This window comes from Lithobates pipiens, unplaced genomic scaffold (genome assembly GCF_037356315.1).
Source record: "Lithobates pipiens isolate NorthernLeopardFrog02 unplaced genomic scaffold, aLitPip1_a1.2 Scaffold_18, whole genome shotgun sequence".
Taxonomy (NCBI): Eukaryota; Metazoa; Chordata; class Amphibia; order Anura; family Ranidae; genus Lithobates; species Lithobates pipiens.
The window spans coordinates 532,630,814-532,647,562 of record NW_027507758.1 but is presented as its reverse complement, the minus strand read 5'-3'; the positions used below and the strand labels follow the sequence as shown (position 1 = coordinate 532,647,562).

General features: G+C 41.5%; 1 protein-coding gene and 1 long non-coding RNA gene across 3 annotated transcripts in view; one reads left to right on the top strand and one right to left on the bottom strand.

The window, feature by feature from the left end:
• NBAS (NBAS subunit of NRZ tethering complex) overlaps window positions 1-16,749 on the top strand; it is a 1,050,553-nt gene that overhangs the window by 162,392 nt on the left and 871,412 nt on the right. For both annotated transcript variants that reach the window (XM_077488811.1, XM_077488809.1), the window contains exons 15-16: window positions 14,443-14,700; window positions 16,329-16,454. In XM_077488811.1, coding sequence (XP_077344937.1) covers window positions 14,443-14,700; window positions 16,329-16,454 — 384 coding nt within the window. The remainder of the gene's footprint in view (window positions 1-14,442; window positions 14,701-16,328; window positions 16,455-16,749) is intronic.
• Window positions 1-16,749, bottom strand: part of LOC143988895 (uncharacterized) — a 48,721-nt gene that overhangs the window by 13,307 nt on the left and 18,665 nt on the right. The window lies entirely within an intron of this gene.

The window sequence follows — 16,749 nt, the reverse complement described above, 5'->3', positions numbered from 1 at the left end:
CCCAGCATCATTCAACCCATTTTGCTGTGAGTGCAAGGCTTCTTTAACCCTTGGGGAGAATCGGCATGGCTCCCTGTACTCACAGTATTGTGTTGCTCTCTGCATTATTGCGGACCAAGCCGTAAAGGAGAAGCAGTGAATAGGACCAGAACTTGGTATGTAACAGAGGATGGAGGGCAAGGGTGAGTTGGAATTGGACTTTAACAAGAAGGCATAGTTGGCTGCCAGAAGTAAGAAATGGATCTGCACATACAGCAATACTTTTTAGCTATAGAAAGAAGACGTGGTGGTTGTAATGAGGAGGCATTGACTGTCTCAGAACCAACCACAGAGCTGTCAGAGCTGTACTTGATTATTCACAAGACTGACTTCATGCATAACTAGAAGAGAAGAATTTAATTGGTTTTATATATATATATATATATATATATATATATATATATATATATATATATATATATATATATATATATATAATATTGAAAGGCTCCATTGCATATATAAAGAATTGAGATTTTTTTTTTTTTTTTTATTACAATATTACAAAGAAATCTAGAACAAAAAGTTCAGCTTTAAATTTGAAGAATGGTAGACTCACCTAATTGAATTATCTTTAAAGTCAGCTTTACACTCTGCATTTCAATGGGCTTTAATATATAGCAGAGCTTCTGTGCAAATCAATGTTAAAGCTGAGCTTGTGCCAAAAAACTTAAACATTTGCCTATGTGGTTGTCTGCCAGTCAAGTAAAGCGTTGCAGTCTTGATACAAAATAATTTTTGTGACTTTTTGTAAATGTCAATGGAATGATTGATTTGTCCCCCCAATGCATATTTGGTTAGTGGAAAAGGCTCAGAATCTTGTGGGCCAGTAGTTTTTGTTTAGCATTGTGTTTAAATTTATTATGTTTCGGTAGCTTATTTTTTTTTATTTTTTATTGTTGCCTGTGACCCCACAGGGGGATTTGTCCTCATGTTTGCAGTAGGAACATACCAGGGAGTGAGTGGTAAATGCCTAAAACTAAGAATAATTCTAATCTTTCACAAATCATGTCAGGGGCAGTGCCAGGACAATGTTATCCAGCGCCCAGGGCAAAGATGCCAAACCGCAGTCCCCCCTGTTAATGATGCAAGCTTTGGGGATCCTACGCCCAACAGTCACTCGCTTGTCAACCTCACTGTCACTACTCCTGTACGCCTTGTAACAGAAGGAAGGCCACTCCATCCCTACAAATAACCATTGTGCCCAGGGCAGCCGGCCCTCTTGCCCACACTTTGTCCTCATTCTAAACATTACCTTCTGTTTTAACGTAAGTCATTTCCTAGTTATGTTGTTTATGGTTTAATATTTGAAATGTATTACTTTTCTTTAGTATCCCCTGAAACAATCATTTCCATTTGGGTGTATGCCTCCCTTGTTGAGATCTTGTGATTCAGCTATTGCTCCCAACTTTGAGTGACCCAATTTTACTGGTTATATGTCTCCATACCAGCTGTAAGACAGTGACATGTTCAGTGCTAAGAGGATGTGTCGAACTTGGGGGACAGGGAAAAGTAAATCTGCACACTCCATCACAGAATATGGCAGACCACACCAGACACCCCATCCAATTCATCCCCAGTAAAATAGAAGTTGGCTGCATTGAATATTTTTAGCCAACCACTCTCCCCGTACAAACACTGCAGATGTTTGGTCATCCTTCTGCATTGACATAAGCAGGGAGGTATTCATGTTTATGTATCTGTAAATCTGTGGCTATACCATATTAACATGTCCGTGAACCCTCATATGTATGATTTACACTACTATGGAAATGTTTTAGGCAGGTGTGAAAAAAATGCTGTAAATTAAGAATGTTTTTAGAAATAGAAGTGTTAATAGTTTCCATTTTGTTAATTGATAAAAAAAATTAAGTAAATGGACAGAAGAGAAATCCAAATGAATTACATTTTTAGTGTGACCACCTTTGCCTTCAATGCAGCATTTTCTTCTAGGTACACTTGTACAGTTTTGAAAGAACTTGGTAGGTAGGTTCCAAACATCTTAGAAAACTAACTGCAGATGTTCTGCCTCAAATCCTTCTGTCACTTCATGTAATCAGAGGCAAACTCAGTGTTGTTGAGATCAGGGCTCTGTGGGGAGCAACCCATCACTTCTAAGACTCCTTTTTCTTTACACTGAAGATAGCTCTTAATGACATTGACTGCATGTTTGGGGTCATTAGAAGCAGAGTTTGACTGTTCCTCGCCCAGTTTTGAGCCTCCTACACAGCTGTTTCTGTTTCAGTTAATGACTGTGTTTTAACCTACATATGAAATGGATGTTCATTAACACCTGCTTGGTATAATTGGTTAATCATACACCTGACTCTAATCGTACAAAATCCCTTACTGTGCAAGTGTAAGAATTTATGCTGGTTTGAAGCCAAAGTGTAGTCCCATCATCTATGTACTAGGTTCAGTTTAGATTAATCACATTAAGGTTTTTAGGCTATTGCATTTGAATATATAATTTCACGATAACACCCGCCAGAGGGTATAATCCACTTTGTGGCTTTTCTTACACGCTCATGAGTGTTTCATTCAGTACACACACAATTTCACCCATACCCTATTGGCATTATTATATTTCTATTTACACACTTTATTCAAAATTTTAACCTTTCTAAGAGCGCACAATTCATTTTTGGAGTTAGTGGATAATTTATTATTAAGGAATATTTATATCTTAGAAAATCGTGAGTTATAAGGGATATCAAACATCAATTACATATATTTTCTAGAGAATTGCGGGTCAATTACCACTGTACTGAGGATCTAACACACTGATGTCCCTTTTCATGGTTCTTCCGACAGTTTTTACTAATATAGTGAAGCCTCTATAAATTTAGCTCAATACTGAATATTATACACATCAGTATTTTTTTTTTCTATTCCATCTGGAGGAGTGTGGACACCAGTCAGAGGGTGTGACACATTGTGTAGGAATATAGTATATTGGAGCCATATACCTGGTTACACTCCAATGTTTTTTGATTGCCAGTTGGTTCCATCTTGTTTTGTGTCCCTATCTCCATTATTGCTTTTTGCAGAGGGTGTAACAGTGTCATTTACTATTTTTTAGTTAAATATTGTAACAGCCCATACCTACACTTTATCTCTTTTTAATCTAGTATACTTCACTTAGGTGATAGTATATCAGTAGGGGCAGCAGTTCTTTCTAGGGGTACTTACTGTTTTGGGATTTTTCCTTTACGCTGAGTATTTTTCTTTTTTTACAAGCTGGACTACAGCTCAGCAGTGGATTGAGTACACAAAATGTTGGGCACCTCAATATTTTGCTTGAAGCAATGTCTTCCCGAAGGTGGAGTGGGAGGAACACAGCAGGAAGGGGCGCAAGGGCGCTGCTGTCAGGATCTGAGTATCCTAAGTCATGCTTCTGAAGTGCTATCCTCCCTTGAATGGCCAGAGGCAACTGGCCAATCTGAGCCATTATGGATATCGGGCATAGTGGCTATTTCCAAAGCTTCAGCCTCAGCATACATTACAAAAGATGATTTGGCATCAGTGTTGGCTGGTATGGATGGCAAGATAGCTGGTATGATCGCTTCTGTCTCCCAAGGTGGGAAAAAGATCTCCTTCTCCCTCTCCTGATCCTCCAGTAATGGAACAGGAATGAGCAGAGGATGCAGAAGTGCCTCTGAATGACTGGGAAGAGGGTCAGGCGGATGACTCCTCATCCCAAGAGCCTTTCTCAGCTTCTCAATCCCAGAGATTGTTAGTTCATTCCCTTATGGAATTGGTCTGTTCTGGATTTAAATTGCCTCCGGTAGAGGTTTCTGAAACCTTCTCCTCTTTGAGTTCTTTGTGGCCTCCGCAGAGTTCTCCTGCTTTCCTTTTGCACCCGGTGCTGGAGCAGTTAGTATATGCAGACTGGGATCATCCTGATAGTTGTTTTTTTTTCCTCGTAAAAGATTTTCACTTTTGTATCTAATGGAGAAAAATACACAAAAAAAGTGGAGTATGCCAGCAATGATGCTGCTATTTCCTCTGTGAACAAAAGCTTAACCTATCCTGTAGACAATGCCCAGGTTTTTAAAGATCTAGCTGATAAAAGAGCTAATATTGCTATCGCTGGCTCAGCAGCTCAACATGCTGTGGTGGCCATAGGAATTTGTCAATCTTTGAAGGACCAATTTAAATGAGTCATTAAGTGTATTCCTGCTTCAGGAGAATCTGCTCGCAAGTTGGCAGACCTACCATGGGCCTTATGCTTCGCAGTGGATGCTCTTAAGGATTCTATTCAGCACGTGTCACGCTTTGCTCTTGTCTGTGCGCGTGAGCAGAATTCTATGGTTAAAGAATTGGTCAGAGTAATTGCCTTGCAAAAGGCTATTGGCAGGTTTTCCCTTTCGTGGGGAACTTTTGTTTGGCGATGATTTGGATAAGTATATACAGAAAATTTCAGGGGGATAAGAGTGCGCTCTTATCTGTTAGAAGGAAAAAGCGTCCTTCATTTAAGGTCTCAAGCACCTGGGAGCCTAGTACCTCAACCTCCAGACAGTTTCGATGGCGTCCGCTGTACAGATCGAGAGGTAAGCCTCAAGGACAAGGGAAGAAAAGGCCCTGGGTCCTGAAACCTGCCAAACCAGGTTCTAAGGCCTCCTCTTGAAGGGGCGCCCTCACTCGTTTGGGTGGGGCAAAGGCTTCTTCAATTTTCAGATGCCTGGGAAAAGGGATCCAGGACAGATGGGTCAATTCCACTGTGTCTCTAGGCTACAAGCTAGAGTTTCCAGGAGTTTCCCCCATCTCAATTTCTAAAGGCTAATGTTTCTACAGACTTGTTAAAAAGAATCTTTATTCCAGACACTAGTCCGTTTAAGGTTGCAAGGCGTAATTGTAGAGGCGCCGACAGACGAGAGGTTCAAGGGCTTCTATTTAAATGTTTTCCCGGAGAGGAGGGAAAGCTAGTAATACTGGTAGCCCCAGCTCGGTTCAGAAAGTTTTAGTACACAGAAATCGTAAGGTTTGCAGTGGGGAAACCATGGTCCCTTCCACTTCATCCAGGCTTTCTCTCTCAAGGTCCAGTATTCCATCTTGCCTTAAAGTTGCTAAATTTAATGGTTTGGCTATTGAGGCCCGGATTTTGAAAAATTAAGGGCTTTTTGGCTCAGTGGTGACTACCCTGTTAAATGCGAGAATACCAGCTTTGAGGACTATTTACTACAGATTTTGGAAGTCTTGTATTTCCTAATGTGAGGCCAGGAAATGACATCCCTGTTACTGTGTCATATGAAGAATTCTTGCATTTCTACAGTTGGGGGTAGAAATTAAGCTGGCTTTACGTACAATCAAGTCCTATCTCGACCTTATCTGTCTGTATTTTTTCGAAGACTAATTGCTTTGCTTTCCTTGGTTTGAGCCTTTATACAAGGGGTAGTTCATATAACTCTGCCAGTCAGGCCTTCTTTGTGTCCCTGGGATTTGAATCTGGTCTTGGCTGCTTTGCAAAAACAGCCTTTTGAGCCTATTTGGCATATTACTCTGATCCTTTTGACAAGGAAATTTGTTTTTTTTTTGGTCGCGAAGACCTCGGCAAAGAAGGTGTCAGACTTGGCAGCTTTTTCTTGTAAAGAGCCATATTTGATTATAGGTGGTGTTGCGTCATCATCCGGCCTTTCTGCCTAAAGTAGTGTCCAGTTTTCACTTAAACCAAGATATCACACACAGGATTTTACAGGTAAGCTGTAGGAAAAGGCCTATTTTTCCCCCACATTTTTTGGTATTTAATTTATTTAGCAAAAAAAAAAAAAAAAAAAATGTCATCAAAAGAAAGCTCTATTTGTCTGAAAAAAAATGATAAAACATCACAGTGTTGCATGACTGCGCAATTGTCATTCAAAGTGTGACAGCGCTGAAAGCTGAAAATTGGCCTGGGCAGGAAAGTTGTAATTTTGTAAGTGGTTCCTTTTTATTCTTTTATTCGGCATTCCTTCTTGGTATACAGTTCTTGGGCTGCACTGGCTTGTATAAAATATATGTTTTATTGAACCAGCTAATGTAAATCCATAAACGTCAACATGGTAAGATGTGCACACAGCAAGATAAGAAGCCAACAGGGTTCCGTGTTTCACACAGCGTGCGTAATCATAGGTCTTCGGTATATCGCTGCAGAGGGTCTGTGATTGGGCGCACAGTGAGATACATGCAAGCATGGTTAAGTGTAATGATGCTATATGCATGTCATTTTACACTCACGCTTCCATAGATATTAGTATGTCTTGCATCACTGAGAAACAACATCCAAGCACCTCATTATTCACAACACGCAAAGTGTATTTTCTGAAACAATACAAATAAGCTGTTACTAGGTGAGAGACCATATGTGAGACATCAAAGGCAGGGGCGTCCAGCCTTTTGACCTTCCTGGACCACATTGGAAGAAGAGGAATTGTCTTGGGCCACACATAAAATACACTAACAATAAGAATAGCTGATGAGTAGAAAAGGTTGTGCAGATCACAAGTTAACGATCACTGATATAGATAATGTACCTGAGTAATAAAATGTTTTTTTTTTAATGTCATATTTTTTATTGTAAAAGAAGGCAACATAAAACTGGTGCAATATTTGACACTATTTGTTATAAACAAATGCAACTTATTTGATGGCTGTAGTAGCAATTCTCATTGCATTCTCAAGGAGCTCATCAGATATTTTGTTTCAAATGTTTCCCTTTGTATGCTTCACCCTTGAAAATAGTTGCTCACAAATATACAGTTGCAATAAAAAGTATGTGAATCCTTTTGGAATGATATTTCTTTGTGCACAAATTGGTCATAAAATGCGATCTGATCTTCATCTAAGTCACAACAATAAACAATCTCAGTCTGCTTAAACTAATAACACACACATAATTAAATGGTACCATGTTTTTATTGAACACACCATGTAAACATTCACAGTGCAGGTGGAAAAAGTATGTGAATCCTTGGATTTAATAACTGGTTGAACCTCCTTTGGCAGCAATAACTTCAACCAAACGTTTCCTGTAGTTGCAGATCATACGTGCACAACGGTCAGGAGTAATTCTTGACCATTCCTCTTTACAGAACTGTTTCAGTTCAGCAATATTCTTGGGATGTCTGGTGTGAATCGCTTTCTTGAGGTCATGCCACAGCATCTCAATTGGGTTGAGGTCAGGACTCTGACTGGGCCACTTCAGATGGTATATTTTCTTCTGTTTAAGCCATTCTGTTGATTTATTTCTATGCTTTGGGTCGTTGTCCGTTTGCAACACCCATCTTCTGTTGCACTTCAGCTGGTGGAAAGGTGGCCTTAACTTCTCCTTCGATGATAGCAACCCGTCCAGGCCCTGACGTAGCAAAGCAGCCCCAAACCATGATGCCCCCACCACCATACTTCACAGTTGGGATGAGGTTTTGATGTTGGTGTGCTGTGCCTCTTTTTCTCCACACATAGTGTTGTGTGTTTCTCCCAAACAACTCAACTTTGGTTTCATATGTCCACAGGATATTTTGCCAGTACTGCTGTGGAACATCCAGGTCCTCTTGTGCAAACTGTAAACGTGCAGCAATGTTTTTTTTTTGGATAGCAGTGGCTTCTTCTGTGGTATCCTCCCATGAAATCCATTCTTGTTTAGTGTTTTACATATTGTAGATTCGCTAACAGAGATGTTGGCATATGCCAGAGACTTTTGGAAGTCTTTAGCTGACACTCTAGGATTCTTCTTCACCTCATTGAGCAGTCTGAGCTGCGCTCTTGCAGTCATCTTTACAGGACGCCAACTCCTAGGGAGAGTAGCAGCAGTGCTGAACTTTCTCCATTTATAGACAATTTGTCTTACCGTGGATTGATGAACAGCAAGGCTTTTGGAGATACTTTTATAACCCTTTCCAGTTTTATGCAAGTCGACAATTCTTAATCGTAGGTCTGAGAGCTCTTTTGTGTGAGGCATCATTCACATCAGGCAATGCTAATTGTCAAAAGAAAAACCCAGAAATGGTGTGTTTTTTTTATAGGGTAGGGCAGCTGTAACTACCACCTCCAATCTCATCTCATTGATTGGGCTCCAGTTGGCTGACATCTCACTCCAATTAGCTCTTGGAGATCTCATTAGTCTAGGAATTCACACTTTTTCCACCAGCACTGTGAATGTTGGGAAAAAGGCAACTCCCCCACTGTAGTATCCTCCCCCCCCCCCCCCCCCATAGCAGTGTCTGCGGTCTTCTTCAGATCACCCTCCCACTATAGTGTCCTCTGCCCCCCTTCCCCTACAGTAGTGTTCTGTACCCCCCCAACTGCAGTGTCACCTGCCCCCTCACTCCACAATAGTGTTCTGTCCCGTCCCCAACTCCGTGTCCTATATCCCTTTCACATCACCCCCCCATCGCAGTGTTCTGTAACCCCGAATGCTGTGTCCTCTGCCCCCTTCACATCACCCCTCCCCACTGCAATGTCCTATGTCCCCCCACAATAGTGTCCTGTACCCCACCCAAAGCAGGCTCCTCTGCCTTTCACATTATCCCCCACTTTAGTATCCTCTGCCCACCCCCCAAGAAATGTCCGCTGTCCCCTTCACATCACCTTCCCACTATAGTGTCCTCTGCCCCCTCTCCTCTGCCCCCCCTCCCCCACGATAGTGTCCTATAACCTCCAATGCTGTGTCCTCTGCCCCCTTCACATCACACTCGCCCCCCCCACAGTGTCCTCTGCCCCCTCTCTCCACAGGAGAGGTTCCGTAGCCCAATTTAGTGTCCTCTCTTCCCCCCTTCACCTGACCCCCCCCTGTAGTGTTCTCTGCCCCCTCCCAGTAGTGTCTTGTACCCCCCCCCCAAAGCAGTGCCATCAGCCCCCCTTCACATCAAGCCCCCCCACTGTAGTGTTCCCTGTCCCCCTCCCACCACAATAATGTCCTGAACCCCACCATGCTGTGTCCACTCCTCTGCCCCTTCACATCATCCCCCCCCCCACTGTAGTGTCACCTTCTTCCCCAGTATTGTAACCCCCCCCCCCCCCCAAAAAAAAAAACGGTATCCTCTTCCACCCCTTACATCACCCCGTCCCACTGTAATGTCCTCTACCTTTCTATAGCAATGCTTTGCCATTCTCAAAGTGTCCCCTGCCCCCCCTGAGAGCAGTTATCTGCCCCATCCCCAAAGCAGTGTCCTCTGTCCCTTTCTCATCACAACCACCCCCCCCCCCCCGCCAAATTTAGTGTCTTCTCTAGGTTGGCCCCTTGGCACAGAGGCAATTTTGTGCATTTTTCTCAATGAACGCAGCACGTTCTCTGACTGGGTGAAGTAGAGATGCAGGGAGTTGATATCATGTTCTCTGCCTGTTTATTCAGCGATATAGTATACTGACAGGTCACTGGGTATAGCGGTTTCTGCAAGACTTTGATGGGGTTTTACACTGGCATGTCACAGGGCATGGTGGTTTCTGCAAGGCTTGGGTGGGTTTTTACACTGGCAGGTCACAAGGAAATAAGTAGAGGGTAGGCTGAGCTGTGTAGGTGTGGTGGACTGTTTTTTTCTGATTGGTCACAGTGAGGATTATCTGTATCAGCTGGAGAGTTAAATTGGGCAATACATGGGCAAGCATGCAGCATAAATTGTAGACACCCATTGTATTTTACATGCCACATGTATATGAACTAGCCAGAAAAGATGCCAAACCTTGATGCCAGAATAAAAATAATAAATACCTGTAGCTGTTGCACTTAGACCATATGATCACTGTGACTGGCTGGTACCTTGTTACATGTTACACCTCAAATATGAGTGAAACATGGTATAAAAAGTGGGCTTAACCTTAAGGCCTCATTCACACAGGGCATAGTAAAGCGTACGTCCATGGAGGGCCATGTTTACCTGTGTGGGGATACACATGCAGGCAGTCCAATTGATGTCAATTGGGACATTGTGGCTGTACGGACACAGACACTGGTCCCAATCTGACATCCGTGTGTTGTGGGTGCACAGCCCTGAATGCAAATTGAGCGCTTAAGGCCTTCAGGGTGCAGGGCTTTAATCCTCAACCTGACTTTACTACCCATTAAATCACTGACCTAAAACCAGCATGCAGCTAGAAAAATGTTTAATGTTTTTTTTTTTACAGGTTAGTGAATTACATGCTTGTTACAGGTTAGTGAATAGACACAATGGCAGCTCTCACGTGGCTGTATGTGCAAGTACTGTACATTTTTATGTAAACCCTAACCATAATATTTTATTTACCACCTTTTGGTCTGTTAAATATTCTATTGAATGCAATTTGAGTATATTTGTTCAGTAGGTGCACAAAAAAAGTTAATCCTGCCAAAAACTCGAGTTCCTTTGCACTCTTGAGTGTTATCTGAAGAAGTGTAGCTCAGCTGCCTCCATATACTGAAGAACACGTTATAGAGAGGGGAAGGTGGTATTCTGTAGTCCTGTTTTAGGGTGGTGACAACACTGCCCCTCTGTAGGTACAGTACAGTTAGTGAGCATTGTCACACAGGGACAATAAATATGTTGCTGCCAGGATTGCTTGGTGAAGATAGGAAGAAGGGAAAGAAAACCTGAAAAAATAAAAAAAAACAAATGCAGCCATCGCATTCAAGGACTGGTAAACTACAATATATTGGATTTTTTCTTGGATTTAGATGCACTCTAAAAAATCAGCAATAGTAAGACTCTCTATTTCCTCCAGTTTGCAGCAGCAAAGCAGAGCCATAAATTGGGTAATGGAGGGTGAAGAGGATAAGTGACATAACAAGACATTTGGTGTTATCCTTAAAGGGTTACCTCCATATATCTCTGGTCTATGATACTAATCGCATTCTTCCTTCTCATTCCATCTCTCAAACATTTATGTACAGGATATCCTTCCCTAGCCAGTGGTTCTAAATTCATTGCACTTTCCTTCATGTGACACAAGGCTCCACTGCAATAAACCACATGTGCTGCTGTAACTGCGTCTTCCGGAAATGCGGTTTTCTACATTTAATAGAAATTGTAATGTTCCCCCCAGCACCAGTCTTCTATCCCGTGTCACGGATCAGGGACACATAGCATTTCACAAGTAATTGAGCTGTACACTGGAGACCTTTCTTCCAAGTCATTAATGTAGGATTAGACACATGATATTTGGGGTAGCGGTAGGAGAGCTGCCACTTGCTTACTGAGAGCTGTATTTACTCGCCTGTGAGAGAGCTATAGCTCTTCCTGGACAAGTGTGGGGGCAGAAAATGACATTATATAAAACTGTTAAAAAAAGGCGAGAATGAATATTGAATGAAATTATTAAAAGGTCTTTGAAGGTAAAATACAAACGTTTGCTGTAGATTTGAAATATGACAATTTTTACTGAAAAGGAGCAACACAGCCTGCCTACTAAATGGCTTTTGATATTTTGATATTGGCACTTGGCTGCCCTAAGCCAAATCCATATGTTATAAATACCGCTGAACTTTTTATATACCATTATGGAATGTGAGAACTAGCCCCAACCAGAGGTATTGTGTAAAATCTGATAAATATGGAAGCAGTAGATTATGTAAAACTCGTATGTTACTAGTAGGGATGAGCTCAGACATGTTCACATGGTCCACGTGCTGAGCCCGTCGGTGCAGCACTGCCCTAATCTCTGCAGCCGCCCATCGGGGCAATGTCTCACTGCCTGTGATTAGAGCAGCGCTGCGCCGACTTCCTGGCGGGCTCTGTACATGGACCATGCAAACACACATGAGCTCATCCTTAGTTACTAGTTTGCTAAAATTGGACTTTAAAGGATAAGGTTTCACTTTTACAAAAAAAAGATAAAAAATGCACATTTCTTATGCAGGTAAAAAATATGCATTTATTATTTTTTTGCTTTGGGACCTGTAAAGCATTGCACCTATGATCAGCAGATCATGGGTATAATGACACGGTCCTGCAGCTGTCTGTCTGTACCTCTGATATGGGTAGGCAATTATACTCTGACAAGAAGCTCAGTGAACATCCAAGAGCAATCAACAGCACTCTGAAGGCTTTCGGGACTTGTAGTTTTCCCATTCACAGAATACTGTGAATGAATGATGCAGCCGGAGCCGTCCACCCACTTTTTATTTTATTTTTATTTTTTAAGTTTGTGACAGGTAGCGGAGGGAGGAGATTCCCTACTAGCTAACTACTGTAATCTGGTGGGGTTGTGCAGGGGCCTGGGCAATTGAAACATGTTACACCCTGAATATGGGTGTAACATTTTACAAAAGGTAAACTTATCTTTTAATTAAAGCTCACCTTGGTGGGGTTTTTTTTTTTTAAGTGAGGTATAGATGGGCTTCCAGTCTGTTCTGTTTTACATGCTGCTTTATGCATTGATTTAACCCCACAGACCCAGTATGGTCAACTGTTGACTTGAGACCAAACACAGGCAGTTTAACGCTTCAATAAGACACAGAAGTTCAATAGAATGCAAGTTTATTCAATTGAATTCAAGTTTGGATTTCTTCAGGCTTGTTGCATATTGTTACAAGAAGAGGTCAACTTCCTTTGAAAGCTTGCACTACCATCTATTTAGTCAATAAATGGTTTCACACCTAATCCAAACCCAAACAAAATTTATGTTCCTTTTCTTCCCACAAATAGAGCTTTCTTTTGGTGGTATTTGATCACCTCTGTGGTTTTAATTTTTTGCGATATAAAAAAAAGCGACAATTTTGAAAAAAAAAACAATATTTTTTACTTTTTGCTGTAATAAGTATCCCTAAAAAATATATAAAACAGATTTCTTCCAAAGTTTAGGCCAATATGTATTCTACATATTTTTGTTAAAAAAAAAATTCTCAAGTGTATATTGATTGGTTTGCGCAAAAAAAAGTTATAGCATCTACAAAATAGGGGATAGATTTATGGCATTTTTATAATTCATTTCTTTTTTTTTACTAGTAATGGCAGTGATCTGCAATTTTTTTTATCGGAACTGTGACGTTATGGCGGACACACTGGACACTTTTGACACTATTTTAGGACTACTTTCCTGAATGTCCACTTAGAAGGAGGAAGCACCCACCTGGCCGTATATATGTGCAGTGACCGGGTGGGAGGTGGTTAAAAATGTATCAAGTACAGAAAAATGCCTGTTCATCTCTAGAAATCCAGTAAGCTCCTAACTTCCTCTGCTACATTGAAATTCTAAGCATTGGTATCAACCCTGCCTACCTTATAACTTGCTGGACTACAGAACACCCCCCCCCCCCTCTTCTCATCTCAATAACGTATCTTGTAGATTAATGGATTTGCACTGTATAAGCATGTACTAATTTACTCCCAAATATCTCACTCCTTTTCTAGACCATGTTCCAGCTTTGTCTTTTTTTTTCACTTTTTGTTCTAGAAAGAAACCGCTTTCCCTAGACCCTGTAATATCATCACCTGGCTTGTAAAATTCTGGCAAGGGCAGTTGCTGGGGTCTCAGTTGCTCTTGCTTGCAATTTGGACAGTAATTTCACTGCATTCCTGTTCAAATCCCATGCAATTCATTGCAGTGCGATCTGAGGCCATTCATTTTATATGGGCTCAAATTCCACCACAAACGTATCGATTCTCTGTATCTGCGAGTACTTGACCGCAGGTATCCGTATTTGCCAGTAAAAAAACGGTTTCCATGCAACTCTAAAACAGACCATACTTTGTGTTTTTGGGCAGGAACTTTTTGCCTGGAAGATCTGGCATTTATACATTGGTAACATGTGCAAGGACCCTTAAAGTGGTTCTGCACCTAAAATAAAAATATTAAAAGCCAGCAGCTACTAATATTGCAGCTGCTGACTTTTAATAAATTGACACTTACCTGTCCCAGGGTCCAGCGATGTCGGCGGCAGATGACGAGCGATCGCTCGTCTCTCTGCTGCCCCCGCCGCCATCCTCTGTCAGAGAATCGGGAAGTGAAGCATTACAGCTTCACTGCCCGGTTCCCTACTTCGCATGCGCGAGTCGCGCTGCGCGTCTCTTATGGTCCCCCGCTGTGTCTCTGGGAACTGTGTGTTTCCCAGAACACAACGGGGGGGGGGGGGGGCATCTGCAGGGGTCTGCGGCGGTCTGGCCGGAAGTGGGTGCAGTTACCTGGATTATCCAGGTAACTGCACCCCCTCCCCCCTGAAAGGTGCCGATTGTGGCACCGGAGGGGGGTAGGGATCAGATTAGCGGAACTTCCCCTTTAGGGTGAAGAACCGCTTTAAGTTGGGTACACACTATGAGAAAATCGGGGGTAAAAAAATCTGTACTGGGAACAATCGTTCAATTTTCAAATAGTGTGTACACTTTAGACATCTGATTCAGACTTTCCAAACTTCTTACAGTGTGTACCCAGCTTTAGACAAAGTGATCTAACTTATAATTATTTATTTTTGACAAGTGTCCTTAGCTGTGATATAATAGAATTTGTGTTTGTCTTTAGTGTGAAGTGAAACTGGTCCCTAAAAGGTCCCGCTTGGAGAGCAGAACAGTAGAAGATGAGTATGGCGATGAAGATTCCGACTGCGATGAGGAGATGTCTGCTAAAGCCAGATACTTTGCTTATATAAAACAAGGGCTTTACTTTGTCACAGAGATGGAGCGCTTTGCCCCTCCTCGCAAACGTCCTCGCACCATCACTAAAACTTATCGCCTAGTGAGTCTGAGGTCGACGACTCCAGAGGAGCTCTACCAGAGAAAGGTGAGATATGTTATTCCAAGAAAGAACTTCCAAATTAACATTTCATATTTGCAAATTGTTGTAGGTCATTGATGGAGAGTTATCGGTATTGATATGGGGCAAATTTCCTGAAATTACCATATGAGGTGCTGCAGTTATGCTTTGATGAAATCCTATCAAAGTAGAATTTATGATCATTTATGTTGGTGACCATTAACATTTCCTTCTTTATTTTTTTTAATTTTTTGGCCTTATATGATCAGATGTTTCTGGTGAAACAAGTGCTCTGGTTGTCCTCATTGAGGTCCTTCATGGCATTTAGAACTAGATCTGGCAACATACATCTAGTTGAAAAGTTCGTACATCGGCTCTTTTATAAGGCCTATTATTATGGAGTATTAGACTTCATTGAAATGTAATGGAGTGCCTAGAGAATGATTGGGGTCACCAGGATACTTTTTAGGTTGACCTTACACCAGCTCAGGATGCTCTGAATTTCATATATTATTTTTAGGTCACTCCTTTGGTAACATGTTGTTCATGCTATGACCATAGCACCTGTATTTTTATTTTTATTTTTTGTAATTCCTTTATTTTGTTTTCAAAAGTTGCCAATTTTCAAAATTCAAGAAGAAAAAAGTTGTCCATAGTATACAGCAGTGTCCAAATAAAAGGAAAAGACCAATATCCATGCCAAATACTATGCAACATATCAAAGTGTTGTTCAATGGATTAGCATAGATAAAGTAGTTATCCAAAAGCAACTGACACAAGACCTGGGGTACAAAATAGAATAAAAGAACCGTTGTAAGGACATTAGTAAGATTTAAGCCCAGTACGTACGGGCCGAATGTCAGCTGGCATTGGCCGGTTCAATAGAAACCCGCCAACATTCGGCCATGTGTATGGCAGCCGGTATGATAAAATACGGTCATTCGGTCGGCTTCTGACGAAGTCTCATGACTGAAAAAGATCTGCCAACTGTCTCCCAATCAGCGCTCTCAGCCATTGACCAGAGTATTCCAGCAGAGGGGACTTGTCTTCTGTCGAAGGGTCATGACCAAAGAAGGTCTGTCAACCGACTCCTGATCAGCACTCTCAGCCAAAGGCTGAGAGCACAGACCGGAATGTTTTGGTTGGGGGGCTGTCCTCATGTCAGAACACTATAGCTCTGTAGGGGAGATCATTGTGCTAACATCGGATTGTTAGTACAGCGGCTCCAACCTGAAAACTAGTACTGTGCACAAGGCTTTAGCATAGGCCAAGACTGATTTGTCATATCCCATAACAGGTTGAGCCAGAAAACACAATGAGGCATTGCCAAAGAGAACACATATCAGGAAAAATAACAGACCTGGGGAAATTACTAAAGTAAGGTGGGTGGGTTGGGATGCTACATCACACGTGTACTTAATAAATTCTTTGCATTGCTGCAGTACGAAACAAAAAATGAAAAATTAAAAATATAGGTCTCGCTGGTCTTGTATAATCCAGTTTCTGTGGTAGGGTGACTTTTCTACAAAAAAACTAAAAAAAAAAAAAACTTTGGCTGTGTTATCTGTTGTACTAAAGTATAAGGACTATGTTGTGAACATCAAATAATTAATTTCTATAACCTATAATTGATGCAAACATTTCTCTTATTGTAGATTGATAATGAAGAGTATGGAGAAGCTTTGTCTTTGGCTCATGCCTATGGTCTGGACACAGATCTGGTCTACCAGAGACAATGGAGGAAGTCTACTGTTAATATAGCTACTATCCAGGACTATTTGGTATGTCTGGGGTTTTGTAAAGCAGAATATTCAATGTAACTTTGGATAGACAGCGAAAGACAATTATAATGTTACAACAAGGTGACAATCTATAAATACCTGTATGAACCTGTCCATAAAACTTATCCTGACAGCTGTGTCATGCTAGAATGACTTTATTGTGAAAGTGCACCAGGCACCCCTCTGTACATGCCCTCTTTCTTTCTTTTCTGTTTCTTAATAGGTGTCATAGAATGTTTGATACCGTGACATTATCTGACAATGAGTGTCACTAATGATCAGAAGAGAGTATAAT